The sequence below is a fragment of the Acipenser ruthenus genome, chromosome 13 (genome assembly GCF_902713425.1).
Source record: "Acipenser ruthenus chromosome 13, fAciRut3.2 maternal haplotype, whole genome shotgun sequence".
Taxonomy (NCBI): Eukaryota; Metazoa; Chordata; class Actinopteri; order Acipenseriformes; family Acipenseridae; genus Acipenser; species Acipenser ruthenus.
This window is the reverse complement of record NC_081201.1, coordinates 32,325,916-32,345,776: the sequence shown is the minus strand read 5'-3', so window position 1 is coordinate 32,345,776 and position 19,861 is coordinate 32,325,916. Positions and strand designations below refer to the sequence as shown.

Below are 19,861 nucleotides of genomic sequence, written 5' to 3'. Positions count from 1 at the left end.
TATTATTATTATTATTATTATTATTATTATTATTATTATTATTATTATTATTATGTCTGGTCCTGTCTGGAGAGGTGTTTATAAACAGTTTATATAAATCTCTACAAGACAGAGGCTAGTAGAGGCTCATTGTCTCTGCCAGTAACAGCATCTCTCTGATAAAGAGGTTAAACAGTGAGCAGCTGAAGTGGTTATCAGACCAGTACATCTTAACAGAGCTGGACAGAGACAGTGAAGTAGAAGAGGAAGTGTCAGAAACTCAAGACAATAATCCTCTGATGAGTCTGAAGACGCTGATACTGAATCTGCCATGGTTTCTCCTTCAACATCAAAGGGAAGAGGTGGAAAATCAAACTCTCCCCACCAGCCCATTGCTTCTAATGTGGATGAAACACTCAAGTCAGAAGATGGAAATATAACATTTTTCAAAGTGTTTTTCATAAGCAGGTTCCTTCTGTAAACTTCTGCAGCTGAGAATGGTGGTATGGGCTTTGTGAGTAAAACGAGGCAACACTCCTGTAATAACCCTTTCACATACCAGGCACTGGCTGCACTGTGGGACAGCTGTGACCGTGTGCATTCACAGCAGCTCCTAGTTTTTTAAAGAAGAAAATTTCATGCTATTTTTTTGCTGCATTGGCCAACAGGACGGGGATCATGTAGGGGTGCCTCAGTGTGCCACAGTGACCCCTACTGGTCAAGTGTCACACAGGTCCAGACGGAGAAGGGATTCAGCATCTGCTCTGATGAAAAGTAGGAGGGGTCCAGTGCAGAAGTGACATTCAGGGATACAGAATATATAGATATATAGACAGACACACACAGGCAGATAGAGATTTACACATACAGTAGATAGATAATCCAAACACACAACACGTAATATTGTTTTTTCAACTCTCTTTATTTCACTGTCTCACTTTCCATTTCAATCCCCTCCTTCCTCAGCAGCACTGCTCCGCTGTCCTCACAGGCCCCATCAATCATCACGTCTTTCCAATCGCTTTTGAAGATTTATTTTCACACCAGCAGCATTTTCATTTGTTTCTTCATTTTTTTTTTTTTTTTATTATTAATAGTTCATTTTACTACAAAGCACAATCATATCTGCCTTGGAAAACACAACAACATATAAACCAGCGTCTAGCCAGGGAAACACTCCACACACACACACAAAAAAAAAAATAGACAAGGAAAAAAGGAGCAGACAGCTAAATTGTAGTTATGTGAGGCAGAAAAAAAATAAAATAATAATAATAATAACAATCATAATCACAAAATAGTGCTGCTGCTGCTGCTGTTTCAAAGTCCCACATCTGCAACTTGTTTCAGAGAAGGAGAGTCATTGCAGAATGACTTCATCCTTCAGCTATCCTCCTGCGTCGGCTCTCACTGTCTTTCCAAAGCACTTACTGCTGTCTTCAAAGGGGGGACTCATAGAATTGATCAGCAGTGAATTGTCTAACAGAGAGTGCTGACAAAAGGCACACCCCCCCCTTACTGAAAAAAACAGGTACCTGCAGTGGTTAACAGCTGATTCAATAATGGCCCTCTATTTGCTATGCAGGTCTCACATGTTATAGCAAGCTTGTATTTTCATTTATAAATGATATCTGTTTCTTATCCTCCTGCCCCACAGCTGCAGTAATGATGGAACTGGAAAAGACCACACCCAAACTGTGCTGCTTCCTTTACTGAAGCTCTGGGACACAGAAGGCAGTTGACACTAAGAAAGAAGCAAAGTATTGGGGCAGGCTGAAAAAGTGATACCTTTAAATGGAGCAGCATAGGTAAGGAACGTACCATTTTTTAACCACAGCAGCATCCGTCTTGCCTGCCCCCACCCCCTCCATGTGGAAAAGCCCATTGTTCCTCATCGCCATTAACTCAAGTGAGTACGTCATTAACACGCTAACGTCATCACAACTATTACCATAATTACAATCCTTCTTAATATTATTATTAACAATTACAAACAAGCTAATCAAACCGTTTATATATACTGTGTTAAATTTAGCAAAAACAAGGTGACGGGTGTTGCAGCGTTTCAAACACAAAGCTCAGTGGAGACGGTCCTTGACAGGTTGTGGTGCAGCCCTCTTGCTTTCCCCCGTTCAACCCCCTCTCCTCAGTGTAAATCTGCCTCTTCTAAGGAGTATGTGTGGATATGTAAAGCGTCTCTGTTGATGTGTGAATGTGAAGCGTCTCTGTTGATGTGTGAATGTGAAGCGTCTCTGTTGATGTGTGAATGTGAAGCGTCTCTGTTGATGTGTGAATGTGAAGCGTCTCTGTTGATGTGTGAATGTGAAGCGTCTCTGTTGATGTGTGGATATGTAAAGCGTCTCTGTTGATGTGTGAATGTGAAGCGTCTCTGTTGATGTGTGAATGTGAAGCGTCTCTGTTGATGTGTGAATGTGAAGCGTCTCTGTTGATGTGTGAATGTGAAGCGTCTCTGTTGATGTGTGGATATGTAAAGCGTCTCTGTTGATGTGTGAATGTGAAGCGTCTCTGTTGATGTGTGGGTTCCTGTAGTTCACTTGCCTCTCATTCCTATCTTTCACCTTTCTCTGAAAGCCGGGGTTCTAATCTGGGACTAGGTGTTGTTTTTTCATTTTGTGGAATTTGGGTACAAAACTGTCTTTAATAGGACCACATAATATATAAAAATATTTTCAAATGAATATTTAGTTGCCAGTAAGGGCACTTTTATTTGCCACAAAAAAACCATCTTAATTTTTTTCTTTTATGTGCTGAAATATATATTTATATATATTTATATACTCACACACATTCTACTTATTTAATACATTCTTTTTTTTAGTTATTGCATAATTGTATTTATATTCTATATAAAACCTTAATAATTAACAATCTGAGCCAAATCATGCACTGAAGTAGAAGCTGAGAAGCTTAGCCCCATGTCCAGGATATACTACACAGTGCACCCGTGTGTGTGTGACTGTGTTGGAGACTCTGTGTGTGTGTGTGTGTGTGTGTGTGTGTGTGTGTGTGTGTGTGTGTGTGTGTGTGTGTGTGCATGTGGGAGACTGTGCCGGTGATGGCCTGACTCAATAGTGCAGGGAGCCTGGCCTCCACACATTGGCTTGATTCCCGATCCTGGAGACTTGGAATCGCCGGGGCACCTGGATCCCCTGGGGGCTGGAGGAGACCAGAGGGCTGAGCTCGGGGGCGCTCTTGAACTGCTTGGTAGCCTGGAAAGAAGGGTAGAGAGGGGCAGGGGCAGGAGCTGGGGCTGGGGCTAGGGGGGTCTTGGTCTGAAACACGGGAGGAGCGGGGTGAGAAGGGGGAGAGAGTGGGGTGGGAATGGGATGAGCAGAGGGAGTGAGTGGGGTGGGAGCGGAGTAGACAGGTGGGGGGGGGGACCATGGGGTGGGGGGCGGTGAGCAGATATCTGATCGCCAGAGTGGCTCCCCCAGGGTAGTGGCGGAGCGCGGCACGATCACGGTGGGCATGTGCGAGGTGGGCGCGGACATCGGCGTGGGTGTAGAGAAGCGTTTGATCTCGTAGACGCGGGCGGCTTTGACCGGGATCTGCTGCGGAGGGGTTAGGGAGCTGCCCAGCATGGGGGCTGCCTGCTGCTGTGAGCCCCCCACACCCCCAAACATGGCCGGGTTGAGCTGGTATGGCTGCCTCTTCATGAAATCCAGAGCTCGGATACCCTGTTTCTGGGGAGTGGCTTTCCTTCCACTCCATGTCGCTGGTTGATTAGCCCCAGTCTTGCTGCCCTTCTGAGCCCCAGGGGGGCAGGAGGGGGACAGCAGGGGGTTGTAGCCGATGGGAGGTGGGGCACGGATATTGGGGGAGTATTTCCAATGGGCGGGGAGGGAAGGGGTGGGAGAGGGGGCGCTTGGCTGATCTTGCTGTGAAGAGGACAGCTGCTGCTGCTGTCCGGGGGCTCCTCCTCCCACCACAAACCTGTCCATCCGGCTCTGTCGACGCGCAAACAACTCCGCCCCCTTCCCACTCATCTGGGGGACCTCAGGGGCTCGCAAGTGGGGCTTGGGGGCCACAGGCGGCGGGGTCCTGTGCTTCTGCGCCTGCATGAAGTTGCAGGCCTCAGCCCCCAGATTCAGCAGGTCCTCCTCAGGGCCTGACTCAAACCCGGCCTCCCCGCCCTTGGGCGGCTTCTCGTCCAGGTTCTGCACCAGGGACAGCAGCGCCGGGTTGGGCGAGTGGCTGGGCTTCTCCTCCGGCAGGCTGAAAAGGGACTTCCTGGTGCCTCTCCTGCGGGACTCTAGCAGGATCCCAGTGCGGGCCGCGGGGATGGAGATGCGCTGCTCTCGGGAGGCCAACGCTTCAGAGGAGGAGGACAGGAAAGGGGCAGGGAAGGCTGGGGCTGCAGAGGCAGGGAGAGAGGTGAGAGAGGCGGAGGTAGGGGTGAGGGTGGACGCAGGGGTGAGAGTGGAGGAAGAAGGTACAGGCTTGGCACCGTTAACAGCAGGAGCGGAGAGATAGGAAGGGAAGGAGGCTGTCGACATGGAGGGAGGAGAGAAGGGAGTGGAAGGGAGAGGGGAGGTGACCTCCAGGGGGGCTCTAAGAGTCATCGAAGAGAAGGAGGCGATTGGCATGGGGGGAGGAGAGAAGGGAGTGGAAGGGGGAGGGGAGATGACCCCGAGAGGTGCTCTAGGACTCACTGGAGCAGGAGGAGGGGGGGAGAAGAATGGGACTTGCGTGGTGTTGGCTGCGGGCCTGGGCGTGATGTAGAGGGAGGAGGTGGAGAGGGAGGGAGGAGGGGAGAAGGGAGGGGGGGATAAGGGCGGGGGCGCAGGGGCAGGCTGCTGGGGGGTGGGGACGGCTGCTTTCTTTCCCGGGCGGAAGACCACAGGAGCCGTGGCAGAGCGCCCCCCCACAAAGCCCGGGGTGAAGGGGCGGGCGGTACGGTTGGTTCTGTCCAGCAGAGAGTTGGCGGGCTGCTGGGCCGGCACTGAGAAGGCACCTGGTACAGAGTGAGCCGGGGGAGCAGGAGGAGCAGGGGCAGGCGGGGACTTCACCAGATCAGGATGCCTGGCCGGGGGGACGTCTCCATTCATCATGCCGAAGCTGGGGGGCGGCTGGGCTGGCGACATGGAGGGAACTGCTGTGGGGGTCCCCTGGTTCCCCTGTGTCCCCTGCTCTCCCTGCCGGGCTGCCTCACTGACAAAGTTCTCCTCGGCACGCCTCCTCTGCTGCTGCTCGTACAGCTGCGCCCCCTTCCCCACGGTGCCAGACAGGCCCTGTGGGGGTCCCTGCAGAGTCTGGGCAGGGGTCTTCTTCCTCTCCAGGATGTCCAAGTAGTTTCTGTCCCAGTCGGGGTCTGTGTCGGGGGCTGCGGAGAAGCCTTCCTCGTCGAACTCGGACTCGCTGGTGGGGAAGGCCCCTTCCCCCTCCTCCTCATCCTCCTCTCTCGCCTCCATGTCTCCCTCGACACTGCCGAAGCTGATCAGCGTGTACTTCTTGGAGCGCTGCCGGCGCTTCTTGAACATCAGCACGCCCTTGGAGTGTGGGTTGGGCGCGGCGGTGAGCAGTGAGGCGATGGTGCGGCACTTGGAACGGGCTTCCTTCACCTGCTTCTCCTGCACGCTCTCGCTCCGGTGCAGCTCTGCAACAGACAGGACCCACGTTTAATAGACTCCCCTTAATAAACTCCCGGCAATAATCTCCTGTTATTAAACTCCCCTTAATAAACTCTTGCCATTATACCCCTCTTGAAAAACATTTTTTAATGGTCCCTATTTCTCTTGTAACAATTAAACATATCTTATTTTCTTTTAGTTGTCAAAAAAGATGCAATAAACACGCTTTCTGGAATTATACCTATTTCATATTTTCCTTTTATTTACTGTAAGTGTGTCTGATTAAACTCCTTGTGAAGCCAGGAATGGATCAAAGCGCTATGCAATGGGAGTCTTATTTCCATCCCTGTTATCCTAAAAGGGGCATTTGGAAAACCAACAGTTCCTTTTAGTTGATTTTTCTCTAATTTTCACCCAGCACACACCCTTATCCTCCTATAGACATTTCTGATTGCATTTGTCTATAATCCAAAAAACACTCGATTTGATACAAATATCAGGTCCAAAATAATCGATCAGTCGGTCGAAGCACTCCCCAGCACTCTAAATAGCAACCTCCAGAACGATTATTGGGCTCTAAAAGGAGACTGAAATTGATTTAGCACCGTGGTTGGCACTCCTAAAGCCAGCACTGCTTAAAACATAGTGTACAAAGCTATTAAAAGAGATTTAAACAAACCATCCCATCACCGGGACAGTATTTTGTCCGGATGGAGGCAGACAGCTGCCTCGGATTATGCGTGATGAAAATGGGTGACAGTAAATCTCAGCGCTCATGCTCTATAAATATCACGCCTTGTGCTGCTGTGGGTTCTCATGCTAGGCGATACCCCTGTGTTGCAGTTATCCTGTTTGTTTATTATTATTATTATTTATTTCTTAGCAGACGCCCTTATCCAGGGCGACTTACAATTGTTACAAGATATCATATTATTTTTACATACAATTACCCATTTATACAGTTGGGTTTATACTGGAGCAATCTAGGTAAAGTACCTTGCCCAAGGGTACAACAGCAGTGTCCCCCACTGGGGATTGAACCCACAACCCTCTGGTCAAGAGTCCAGAGCCCTAACCACTACTCCACACTGCTGCCCTACTGTTTAGTATTCTTCCAGGTAGGTTTACCACCATGACTCTGCACAGCAGTTTCGAGGTTTTATGGTGCATTTCCCATGCTTATAGCGCATATAAGCTGTACCATGGTTTCAACAAATGACACCAAATTTATAAGAAACCATCACTTTATAATTCACCCCAACTAAGGGGTCTAATGTAACAGCACAAAACCATATTGGCTATTCCATGCATTTATAACTCTCTGTGTAAAAAAGTGCTTCCTACCTTCTGTTCTAAGCGTGTTCCTGGGATCCAGGTTCAGCCCGTATCCTGGTATCTATTCTTTACACATATCAATGGTACATTTAAGTTGGAAAAGTATATGTTTAATACAAAAACCTAATAGAAATGACTGTAATGAGTTAGTGTGGAGTTCACCATTTTACTGCAGGGACAGGGAACTCCACAAGCCCACACTGAATTCCAAGTCTGATTTAATATAGTAAAGTACAGTACATGGCCAAGCCATGAATGTAATATTATTAGCAATGAAGAAATCATCATGTATGATCCACAGCAGCTTCACAGAAGTTTTCAGAACATACTACAGAACATAATAATAATAATAATAATAATAATAATAATAATAATAATATTATTTGACTTATTATTTGATTCCTATGAACCTAGTTTAGATTTAACCACAATGGCAAGAATTATCCAGCCCTCCAAAACACTTACTGCTGATATCCCATGGGAAAGGCACAGTAAGTTACGGTAAAGCATGGTAAAGCAGAGGCGAGCAGTGTCACAACCACCACAGATGATGGATACAACTGTACAAACCTGCAGTAAACCACAATAAACTAACGGTATTCTCACAGACAAACTGCAAAAAATGTCTGCGCCCAAATTGAAACTTGTAATCACTTTGAAAACTGCTCGACACTCCTCGTGTCTTGTTTCTTTAGTTTCATTCCCAGTTAAATAGTTCCTGGCCGGTCAGTCCACAATGAAACAGTCACCTCTTAGACCATTCCAATTACCCTGTCTGCTACAGAGATCACTGGAACCACACTGCCATGAAAACACCAACATCATTAGCCCTTCTTGTAAGTTTTACCTCAGAGTCAGTTGCTACAGTACCTGCGTAGACAGTCTCTCCTCCTGCATTGTAGTCCTTGTGAAGGAGTCCTGGTCCCTGCATACTGTGGAGCCCCAGCCTGACACACTACCTATAACCTGACTCCGATGTGTGGCTGGAGTGAGGCCAGCATAGCGTAGTGGAGGCAGCCAATGACTCAAAATCTTTGCCCTCCAGAGACACCATACAGCCTTTTAAAGCCCCATTGTCTGCCCGCTGCCTTCCTTTGTCTCCACGAATGCATGATGTCACTGCAGGGCTATTTTTATCAAGATACTTGTCCGGGGTGCAGCCTGGGACAACCGCAGGGTGAGAGACAGGGACAGGCAGGGCACGCCTGCCTGCCTGCGACCCTGACCTGTGACCTCCCTGCAACCGGAAAACAGCACTCTTCACTCTATCCTTCTCCCTATCTCATTCTCTTTAGCTCCCCCCCACCAACCCACCCACACACGCCTTTAAACCCTCTCTCCCTCTCCCTGCTTCTTCACTCCTTTCTGATCACCCCTTCACTCTCTCTCCCTCCTCTCTCCTGATCACCCCTTCACTCTCTCTCCCGATCACCCCTTCACTCTCTCCCTCTCTCTCTCCCCCTCAACACCGGGACACAATTTCATGATTTCTAAAAGCCTGTATATCAGCAACAGCAGCAGCAATCTACAGCTCTTCCGCAGACAAAGACATATCAATGCACCTGTACAGTACAGGAGTACAATTATCAAGAACACACTGCTGCACCACTTCCCTTCAACCTCTTTCCCTTCCCTCCCTCTTTTGTTTCTCTTAACCTTAAAATATATGTTGTGTAATGATTTCGCCATACTTTTATTCTTCTTCCCCACTATTCTGTGTTCTGGCTTGTCCACTTATAGAAGCAGGCTCTCTCTCAACTGTGAGACTGTGAGAGTAAGTGCGCACAACACATGTACAGCTTACACTTTCTCTGCTATTTCCAGTTATCGGATGCCAAGGAGATTAGCTAAAGTGCCCAGGAAACACTTCTCGATTGCTTTCATTAAACACCGGAGACACAAATGGTGTCAGGGAGCACTGTCAGTGCAATGGGTTACCCTCTCCAGCTCTAATCCAGCTCCACTCTCCTCACAGGAGACCATATGAGGAATGCCCCCAGGCATTCCTCATATGGTCAAATATTTCTCTGTAGACGGTGAGGGAAACACAGACCTCTTAAGTTATTTGATGAATAGTTTGAGGATTATACTGCATCACAACACAGCATTGAGTGGATTGACCTGCACTACCCCCATTTAGCTAATTCTCTTCATACAGGTGTTGAGAGTTAAAGTGTGAAGTAAGTTATGTTTTCCCACTTTGGTATCTATCTTCCTGCATTCATTAAAAATCCAATGAAACAATGACGAAATGCACTGTTCCTAATTACGCTGCCTAATAGTTGAGGTTTGAACACACGTTCCTCTCTTGCGTTACATAAGCAGAATGCACCATGAACACACACGGATTGCCGCTGGGTTTTACTTCACCCTTTAGCAGATCCCTAAACAACTCCTCAGGGCTCGTCCGGGGTATTTGGCTCCGGCCTCATTCCCTGTGAACAATGCATGGGATTGTAGTCTGCAAAAGTTGAGGAGTGTGATGAAAGTTTGTAGAAGCTCAGGTTCAGAGCATCACCCTGCAGTGTGTGTGTGATCAGGACACAAACGCCCACGTTACGATGGAGGACCCTAAACACAGACTGAAAAAGTTTCTTTTTTTTAATGACTTGTGAGTGAGATCCCCTGCACACAGCTCCCCAGTGAATCTAGATCTAGCTCCTTTCTGTAATGCTGCTGTTCCCTCAATATGCCATTCATTTAATTCACAGCCTTGTTGCAGACAGGCGACACAAGGAAGGAGACACTTCTTCACACAGAGTGGTGAGTGTGTATGGAATGGGTTGCCTAGCCATGTTGTTGAGGCAGAAATACTTGGATCCTTTAAGACCCGACTAGACAAAGTTCTGAGATCAATCAGCTACTAGGAACTGGGTGAGTTTAGATGGGCTGAACAGCCTCCTCTTATTCAGGAATGTTCTTATCTTTGTATGTTCTATGATGTGTGAATAAAAATATCAAGTAATCAGGATTATATGTTGAACATACATCACTGCGATACGGACACCATGGGACACAGCGATGGTAAAGCCAGCGCTGTTTGTAAACAGGGGGGTCTGTAACACCTTAAGCATTGCACTGGTCTCCGTATCGCCGTCATTTTGGAGAATCATATGGTTACCTAACAGAACTACTACTCCCAGAATGCTATTCTGGAACAGAAGTCTTTCTCTGGGCTTTTAAAGCAAATACCATACACACTCCTTCATTATCTTGGGCATTCATTTGAACTCGCAGGCTTGCTATTTAGTACTGGTACTGGACAAAATGACACCGTCTAATTTTTCTTGTAAATCTTAAAAAAAAAAAAAAAAAAAGAAGGCTCAGATATTAACAGGTTTATTTAGAGCACAGCGTTTTTTCCAAACCGTTTAAGAGTTAACACTTTTTAAAAATAAATCGCTACCCAGTAATGCTAAACTTAACCCTACGGGATTCTGCAGATGCCTCAGCTTGAAGGACGTCTTTTTAAAACTCCACAGAATCAGCATCTGTGTGTTTGCTTGTTTGTAGCAGGCAAGTCCCTACAGGCCTGAGAAGGGGGAGTGTATAGATAGTTGAACTAACATAGGGATGGAAATAAGACTCCATTGCATAGCAGTTTTACCCATTCCAGGTTTTATCACAAGCTTGATTCGCCCCAGTGTAGAGGTAACAAGCTCAGGTGTGTCTTATTAAACTCCTAGTAAAACCAGGAATGGATCAAACTGCTGTGCAATGGGAGTCTTATTTCCATCCCTGTACCACCCAGCACCCTAGCTTGGGTTTGAATCCCATTCTGTTCGGCGCACAGCTGTGCTTGCTACGTGTCCCGTATCCCAGTGAATCAAGGGGCTTGTTATGAGTGTTTAAAAGTGATCGGTGTCGACCTCTAATCAAGCTGGGAGTGTATTTCTGTATTGCTGTGTAATTAAAACTAAATAAAAAACAGTAAAAAAGCTGATATTAATGTATTCAGTCTGTTTCTGTAGATTGTGTTGTGGTTTAAACATTTTGAATGCTTTGTCTTTCACATTCTGAGTGCGAGATCAGCACTCTCAATGATATTAGAAGCGTAGTTACTGCAAATAGGTTCCAATGGGGACCTGACTCAGAATGTTAGTCAGTGTGTCGGTGAGTGATAGGGATGCATCAGCGTTGGACGAGGAGGGCTCTGCGGAGGGAGGGAGGGAGTGTGGGACAGTGAAAAAGAGAGCGAGGGAGATAGAGAGAAGAGAAGGCAAAAGGGAGATGGAGGGAGATGGAGATGTCACAAGTAGAAGTGTATCTGATAGCGGACAGCAGCTGGAAATGCCTTTCCCAGTCCTAAGCTGAAGCACTTGTGTTATCTGTCTGATTCACTCAGCAATATATAGCTCTGCGCTCACCCCCCCACGCCCCCGATATCCTTTCATTGCCATGTTACTGTCTCAACTAACATGCCTGTGATGAGAGGTCTCACATTCAATTATAAATATATTGTTAAAACTGCTGCTTCAAACAGTGTGTAATCTACAGAAAGATATATCACAGTTTTATTCTGAACAGGGGGAGCCAGTGAAAGTGTTTAGCTAACGCTAAACTGATTTTAAAAAGCCTTGGTTAGCACTCCTTCTATTAAACTAGGCTATACTCCTTTAAAGGGAATGTCAGTCTAGCTTTATTCTAGGGGCACTTTTCCACTATACCCACAGAGTGATTAGAGAGCGACTTACTGGCTTGCCTGGCCTTGTCCTTGTAGCTGGTGGTCAACTCTTCATCCACTGGCCTGTCCACTGGACCCACCATGGGTACGAGCTGACTGCTGGAGAACAGCAGCCGGGAGGCGTCCTTCGCTCTCTCGGGGGAGACCAGCGGCACGGAGGGGGGCTCCTGGAACCCACTGTCCACCTCGGCAGCCCCCTGCCCATCACTGGGGTAAGAGAGAGCCTCTTCCAGGCCGGCCTCCTCCTCCTCCTCCACTGGCCGGGGCTGGAACAGGATCTCTCTGCGGGCCACTCCAGGGCCTGCATCCTGAGGCTGTGTGAGCCCGGGTAGGGTCGTGTGGGGGCGCGCGTCGGGCGCGCTCTCATAACCGCTCATCTCTGACGTCTCCTCGGGCGAGGTGTGGCCAGAGGGCTTGACGGGGGTGGCGCTGGGGCTACGACGTTTTGGCCGCCGCTGTTTCACAAGCGCTGTGTCCGCATCACTGTCTGTCTCGCCATAGTATGCCTCGCTGTCCAGGGGTGAGATCAGGCAGTCCCTGTGGGGGTCCAGGGTACGGATCAGGCATTCCCCCCCCGTGGGGGACATCACAGCGCTGCGGTCTGGTTGCCCGGTGGCAGCGGGCTTGGTTACTGGGGGCGACAGGGCACGCAGGGCCGCGCGGTAGTCCCTGTCGATGCGCGGAGAGGGGGAGCGGGTGAAAAGGACCACTGACTGGAAACCAGCTGGAGACCTGTGGAGCAGAGGAGGGGACTGTTTATACAGGGCTTACACTGTTTCTTATTGATGAACCCTCTCCCTCACTCACTCACACTCTCTGTTTCTCATTCTCTCACCCTCACTCTCTCTGTCACACTATGAGTAAACACTTAATACCATCATCACTCATGTTAAACACCATAAAACGCTGAGTGCATTTACTGAAACATTATTTACTGGTACAGTGCTCCCTCTGACTGACTGACGCATCAGAAAAAATGGTAAAATATTGAAAACAGTAAATAAGTGAAGGGCTCTTATAAGGAAAATACAGGACTTGTACAATTGACTGTCAACAGAGACTAACCATGAATTAACCAAATGAGGGAATTCTGAAACGTGAACTAGGTAGGGAGTGCTGTATTAGAGCCTTGTTTATATGGGAATCAAATGAATCGATCAATAAAGCGATATCGCAGTGAGCCCGTACCTCCTGATTCGGATGCGCAGAGTCCCGGGGGCGGAGTCAATGAGGGTCATGGCCTGGGCGTGGGACAGCCCCCTGCACATCTTCTCGTTGATTGACAGCAGCTCATCTCCCTCTCGCAGCCCTGCCCGGCAGGCCTTGCTGCGCTTGCGCACCTGTGACAGCAGAGGAGACAGAGACACTGAGGAAACAACATACAGGCCAGGGGCAGGTTTTCAGAGAGGAATAAAAACGATTTTACTGTATAAAGCTAGCACTGCAATCAAAGGAACTCATTTTGCCTCTTTAAATATATTTTTATTAATTAGTATAAATGACATTACAAAAAATAAAAACCCTATAAATATCTGTATATCTCCCTCAGCTCTAAAAACTAGACCACAGTGACTTCTCTCTCTGTCCCAATCCCTCAGCTCTAACCACTAGCTTACAATGACTCCTTATGTTAAATGTAATTCATATTTTTTCAAATTGGCAGAAAAAACTGTAATTAAACTTGTAATTTTCTTACAGTTAAGCTTACCATGATGTGAACCAGTAAGACTGTAACACTTTACACAGTGATTAATACTGTGAACAAAAATCATTTGAGTTCCACTTCCAGTTACAGTGTCAAGTGGTCTCTCATAATGTTTCTATGAAGTATTCATGAGGCCTGCTTCTCAGACGCTCTCTCTAGACGTGTTGATCTCTCTTTAATTGCGGTCAGAGCCGTACAGATCTCCCGGTTAATTCTCTATTTAATATCTAGTGTAAAGTGCATTCATCAGCAATACCAGTGAGGAGCAGAAATACATCATTTCCCATTAAAGGCCATTTGACACTCATTAAATACATATCCTGTCATGTTTCGGGTCTATTTGACCAGACACTGGTTTCCATTGACCTTAAATGTTACTTTTTGCCCTTATGATATTTCATGACTTTTCTGAGGTTGGGGTCACAAACTCTTGTATACAAACATCTATTTAGCTTTGTACGTAGTAATACAATAAAATGCTTTATTATTATTATTATTATTATTATTATTATTATTATGTCTGGAAATGGCTGCACCTGTCTGGAGAGGTGTTTATAAACAAGGTTTATATAAATCTCTACAAGACAGAGGTTAGTAAAGGTTCATTTTCTCTGCCAGTAATAGCATCTTCCTGTCTTGGCATTGAACACTGTGTCCCAGTAAGCTGCTTCAAGTAAAAGCACTGCAATATGTAATAAAGCACAGTGAAAGATTGGTAAAGCATGGGTAGGCATGGTAAAGTATGGGTAGGCATGGTAAAGCATGGGTAGGCATGGTAAAGAATGGGTAGGCATGGTAAAGCATGGGTAGGCATGGTAAATGTATTACAAGAAAAGCATGGCAAACATTGCAGAACAATGGTGCAGATTTACTGCTGTAAACTTGAATAAGGGTGCTCTTGAACTGGGAATGTCTCTGCTGCTCTTGCTCTGAAGAGAGTTCCAGTAAACAGGTCTGGCAGTGCCAAGGTGCCAAGGTGACACTGCCACACTCCACTCGCCCCTCATGCCTCCTTCCCTGCACTGCTGCCCAGGCCAAGAAAACCAGCCCCTCACCCTCTCTCACACAATAGCAGGGCCAGCTGCAGTGCAGTTAAAACTGCAGATTTACCACACTCTTCAGCTGTACTATACCAGGGCTGGCCCTGCTGCACCGTCCTGGGTTTCAGAACTGCCCTCAGTGAAGTCTAGCATTACTGAAATGATCAGGAGCCAGGAGTTTGAGCAGGTTTGAAACTCACACCAACCCTGCTGCAAATCTGATTTGAGAGCACTTGCAGGGCAGTTCAAATGCAGTTGAGGTAAAACTTGTAAGACATGGTGAAGGCAGACAAACATTATGATAAAGTAATGAGCTGAAGCATTTGTTTCCTTGACCTCGGGGTTGATTTGAGAAGATGAGATACAGAAAGAGAGAGGAAGACAGACAGACAGGCATAAATATACCTGGTGTGGGAACAGCAAGTATGCCTCTCCACTTCAGTTATCTTTGCTGTGATTATTGCTGTGAGAAAGTGCTGGATTACCAGCGTAGCACCCATATTTACTACGGTAAACTAGTGTAAGAGGAGCTGCAGTTCTCCCAGACAGAGAGGAGCAGTGAATGATGGAAACGGAGGGACTGGGATGACCCAGGATGGTCACCCTTACAGCTTTGTGCTCCTCAGGGTTCAGTCTGAGAGATCGCAGGACTGGCCCCTGCCTATTGATAGCACCATTGACCTGCTACCAGGAAAGGGTTCTCACTCCACTGTGAAAGCAAATCCTTCTTTGACCTTAAGAGAAACAGTGAGAAGAGCCTGTGGTGTGAATCAGCACTCCAGAATAGAGATCAGTGATTCTTCACAGAGTTCTTCAGAGTGTGTGCGACTATGTGTGTGTGTCATTGTATGAGACTATGTTTGTCAGTGTGTGTGTGACTGTGCCTATGCGTCAGTGTTTGTGCTGTGTGTGTCAGTGCAGTGCATTTGCGATATATATAAATAGGATATGCCTAATGGGGGGGGGGTGGGGAGGGAATTCTGATAAATATTTCAAGAGCAAGGGAAGCCAAATAACTGACGATGTGATGAAGTCCTGAGGGAATAGCCGTCTCTCCCCGGGAGAGGATCTGAGGGTTCTGCCTCGTGCTGTCTCCTCCTCCCACAACAGCCTTGAGTGCATTGTGCCGGTTCGGTCAGTGGTGTGACTTTTGTTGAGAACTCATACGTGAGAACGCACTGCAGACTGAATTGCAGGCTGCTTGAGAGATGCACAGTAAAATACTCTGTGGACCAGAAAGGGGGAGTAGTTGGGCTTGATCAGTGTTGAGAGAAAGATCCTTCAAGATGGCCAGAAAAGTTAACTTCTCGTAGGGTAGGGTGCACACTAAAGCCTGGTCCTGAATGTTTCCATCAGCAGCAGCAGAGTAATATCAACACGGTTTGAAGCTGACTCTGACAGGACCAGTTTGGTTCTAGCAGGTGCTTAGAATGCTTCTTCATTTTAAAATAGAGCTCCAGGATACACTGCAGCAGACAATTAAGAGGGAGGCATTCGGTCAGGAGTGATCCTGAGGTCAGGGCAGCCGAGCGCAGTGTGGGTAGATGACCCCTGTGACCCCTGGGGTCTGAGAGCGGCTGAAGTTTGAAGTGCGCTCTTTCCAAAACATTCCACAATGGCAAATGGAAACTGCAGCAGCACTGCTCATAAAACTGCTGATCACCGGCCCCGCGGCAATAAGGGAAACGACAAAGGTGTCAAGGTCAGATCATCCAAGCGAGTGGATCTGAAACAACCAGGGGAAGGGGATACTGATGCTTTGTCCTTCTGGTATGTTCTGCCAATGTCACCTTGAGCTTGTTATCATTGAACGAAAGCGTCCCGCTACAGATTTTAATGGGGGGGTCACTCAATGCAAACAAGCTTCTGATATCATACACCACATTGTTCGCGGTCTGTGAAATATCAATCAAATGTATCTGTCATACAACCATAATTAACCCAGGACACGGGAGGGGGGGGGGGGGGACATGTTTTACAATAACTCTCCTTATCCCGTTATAGCAGGCATAACTTTTTGAAACGAAAGTTACTTCCATGCATACAACTGATTTTCCACTGAATACCACTTTGGGAAATAAACTTTTAGTCCAGTCATGAACTAGGAGGTATTTCACCTCTGTGTAACCCGAGGATGAGTGTCCCACCTTGAATTCAGGTCTCTTTATGCCAAGACAGAACTGAAGTGGTGTCACCTACTGCCACAGCTATAATAAAAAAAAAACATGAGTGTGCAGTGATACTGCAAAGACGTGATGCAATAGTGGGTTTAAACCAGACAGGTTACGTGCCAGTTGCTGGTTGAAGTTGATGTGCAATATTTAGAAATACTGAAAGAGGCTTTGTCAATTCAATGACAAACATTTAGACAAAAAAATGTTCTCAATGTCTTCTCAATGACGTATGTCATTGACTTTGCAAAGTTTCTCTTTCACCACTAAGGAGTGTTTTATAGTTCTAGACATTCTGATACAAACACAGTTTTGTTTGTTGACAGATGTTTGACGTTGTAGCGCAATGCGTTGCACATATACAGTACAGTAAGTATAGAATATACACAGCATTAAATATAGAATGAGTAACGTAAGTTGTATCAACACTTCATTTGTTTATGTTTTGTCATTTTCTCTTTATTGGTGACCTCTTTCATAGTTTTACAGATTGTTTAATTTGAACACACCAAACCCCCTTTCATTTCCGTGCCATTACATGTAGCACACTCTGCCACATCCAGCTAATCTAATCTCCAACTTCAATTGCAGCGCACTGTGCAATGTGCTGCTGCATATTACCAAACGCAGCGGTTTTATCAGATGTCCTTCACTGTCGTGAATATAAAAGGTTGCGTCCAGAACATACATGAACAGGCCTCTAGAAGAAGGCTGGTTACACCATACTATAGACAAGTACTGAAAAAGATGAGATACCTGCCCCCAGATTTCACATTTCAACACTACCCCAAGTCTGAAACCTCATCCAGACATGCAAACACAGCTGACTCATGCAGCCCACTTGCTCCCTCTCCCTTCCCTACACCCCCCTCCTCTCTTCCAGCCTCGAGCCCCTTACCTTGGCCACCTGGAGGGGCTTGCTGTGCTCGGTGCCTCCTTGCAGACGAAACCCCCACGGCGCTCCCCCAGACAGGGAGATCACAACCTGCTCCTCTGTCACCATGACACACTTCTCTGGTTCTCTCTACCCTTCCTCCAAAACTTCTCTTTCTTTCTCTATTTTTCAGTCCTTCTCTCTCTGTCTTGCCGTCTCTCTGTCTCTCTGTCAGCCTCAGTCCTCTCATGCCATGCTTGGTCAGTATCTGGCTTCTCTGAGCCAGTCGTTCCCCCTTGGTTCTAGCTCGGTGTGGCCCCAGTGCACCGTCCTGAACGCTGGGCTGAGCACAGTGACACTGACTGACTGACCGACCGGCCGTTTCTCTGCCTGACTGTCTCAGCCTGTATAAAGGAAACAGGCTTGGAAAATTCAGAAAGAGAAAGACAGAGTGTGCTGCTGGCTATGATTAGGAATGCAATGAAGCTCCAGTGGAGGCAGGGGGAGTTAGGTTATGCCACACTTGTCCTGTCAATCTGAGCCGGCACTGTCAGGGGACGGTGTTATCAGCGCCCAAAAATAGCCCTCCCCAGCAAAGCTGTGCCTGATCTCCTCTAAACGCGCAGCTGAGAAGCCAGCAGGGTATTTTTAGGGACTGGTGATTGACTCAAGTGCTAGACAGACACACAAAGGGGCAGCCAAGCGCACCAGTACCAGGGTGCTGGAAAGATCTTCTCTGGGTCTAGACGTTTATTTATTTATTTTTTTTGTACCTGCATTTATTAATCTAATAACAGACCATCACCAAAGCAGCAAACAAGACAGTTCCTCAGTCCTTCAGTTATCTAGACAATACAGCCAGGATATCATCGGCTATTTTAAAGGTTGCAGCTTGTGATGCCATTTGTATGAATCAGTCTATAGAAGATAAAGCAACAGTTTTGCGATGACGATGATGTTAAAATGGGAACTATTGATCAACTATCCTGAGTCTCTTGCACTCTCCAGACCTCCACTCCACAAGAAGGCGCGCTGCTTGACACATTCTCCTCTGTTTAACTGGAGCTCTTGTCTTGCTGAGTTATTTAAAGAGTTAGTCAAATGGTTTTAAAAAAAAACACCAGGAACAGCTGACTGTTTAACAGAGAGACTAAACCATAAAAAGAAACAAAGAAAACAGAGAGATCTAGAATCCCACGGAAACATTTGCTTCCGAGTGAAAATTCCATACCAGAAGCAATGTTTCTGTTTATAGGGGCCTATATAAAAAAGTAGTAATAATATAGTAGTAATATATTTCAAAGGACTATTTATTATGGAAGTGGTTTCACCTGTAAGGGAACTACCTCCTAAGGTATACTTTAAGAAACTAACTTGTCTATTATCCCATTCTTGTTTGTTCATGTGTATTGAATCCCACCCATTTTAAGGTCATTTTTTCACTTTGCAGACATTCTGCAAATTTTTTACAGCTCATAAGCCTTCAGTGTGATACATATTAAAAGCTGGTATTGTAAGGTGAAAGGGTTCAAATACTACTAACTTGAATTAATCAAAATGATCTTTCAAATAAAATAAATCCATAAATAAAAAACAGTCTTGAACAATACATTCCTAAAAACAGTCCTTACAATTGTATTAGGCGCTGTGCTGCTCTGCAGTTCATAAGAACATAAGAACTTTTACAAACAAGAGGAGGCCGTTCGGCCCATCTTGCTCGTTTGCTTGTTAGTAGCTTATTGATCCCAGAATCTCATCAAGCAGCTTCTTGAAGGATCCCAGGGTGTCAGCTTCAAGCAAGTCGAGCAAGTTCGGCTTATGTGTTCATTTAATTGCGTCACCTACCAGCCCTGACCCCTACCCCTGTGCAAAGATGCAAAAGACCTAAAACAGCAAAACGTACCAGATTTGAATGTGCGCTTCCCTGCTTTCTCAGCGGGAGTTGTTTAGGCATTTTTTACGCATGCGCGATCAAGCGCAGTGTGCTGTGTACCACTTTTTACCGCATACCTCAAAATAACGCTACACCTGCAGCAGATGAAAATTAAAAACATAAAAACAAAAACACATTTGCGAGTTTATAAAATTCAAATTTAAAGTTGACAATTCAAATTTTATTTAGATTCTCTTTTTTATTATTGTTTTAATTACTATAGCATAAACGTTCGCCACGATCCCAAGCTTGAGTTTCACATGCTCCCCCTCAGGAACCGCTGCTCAGGGAAATCTGGGTAGTCGTTTCTAATTCATGAATATGTAATTCTGACATATACAATGCAACTGAATAAATAATTAAATAAATAAGAAAAAAGCTTTTAAAACCATTTGAAATTGTGTGAGCGTGTGTTATCTGTACCGATCTACTCGCCTCTTGTCTAAAAGACTGAAGAAATAGGCTTGTTTTTGTAGCTGCCCTCTTTCCGATTTCTTATTTATTTAAAAAAAAAATTAATAATTTGAAGAATCGGCGCTATTGTTGGCG

The 19,861-nt window shown here is 46.2% G+C and overlaps 1 protein-coding gene across 2 annotated transcripts; it reads right to left on the bottom strand.

The window, feature by feature from the left end:
- Positions 1-882: 882 nt before the first annotated feature.
- Positions 883-19,367, bottom strand: LOC117417703 (synaptopodin 2-like protein). Of its 2 annotated transcripts, none has more exons than XM_058985142.1 (4): positions 19,283-19,367; positions 12,778-12,929; positions 11,600-12,321; positions 883-5,596 (listed from the first exon to the last, which is right to left on the bottom strand). In XM_058985142.1, the coding sequence occupies exons 1-4, from the start codon at positions 19,331-19,333 to the stop codon at positions 3,066-3,068; spliced, it is 3,456 nt and encodes a 1,151-aa protein (XP_058841125.1). In that variant the 5' UTR covers positions 19,334-19,367; the 3' UTR covers positions 883-3,065. The 2 variants fall into 2 exon arrangements, with proteins under 2 accessions (XP_058841125.1, XP_033885800.3); XM_034029909.3 differs by lacking the exon at positions 19,283-19,367 and adding an exon at positions 17,404-17,964.
- Positions 19,368-19,861: the final 494 nt, after the last annotated feature.

Bases quoted from the DNA above. Each gene is read 5' to 3' on its own strand.
- LOC117417703 (XM_034029909.3), bottom strand. From the start codon at position 17,508: ATGGTGACAGAGGAGCAGGTTGTGATCTCCCTGTCTGGGGGAGCGCCG. The intron at 12,930-17,403 runs GTAAGGGGCTCG...CTGCTGTCACAG, and splicing joins AGCCCCTCCAGGTGGCCAAG to GTGCGCAAGCGCAGCAAGGC. The intron at 5,597-11,599 runs GTAAGTCGCTCT...TGTCTGTTGCAG, and splicing joins GGACAAGGCCAGGCAAGCCA to AGCTGCACCGGAGCGAGAGC.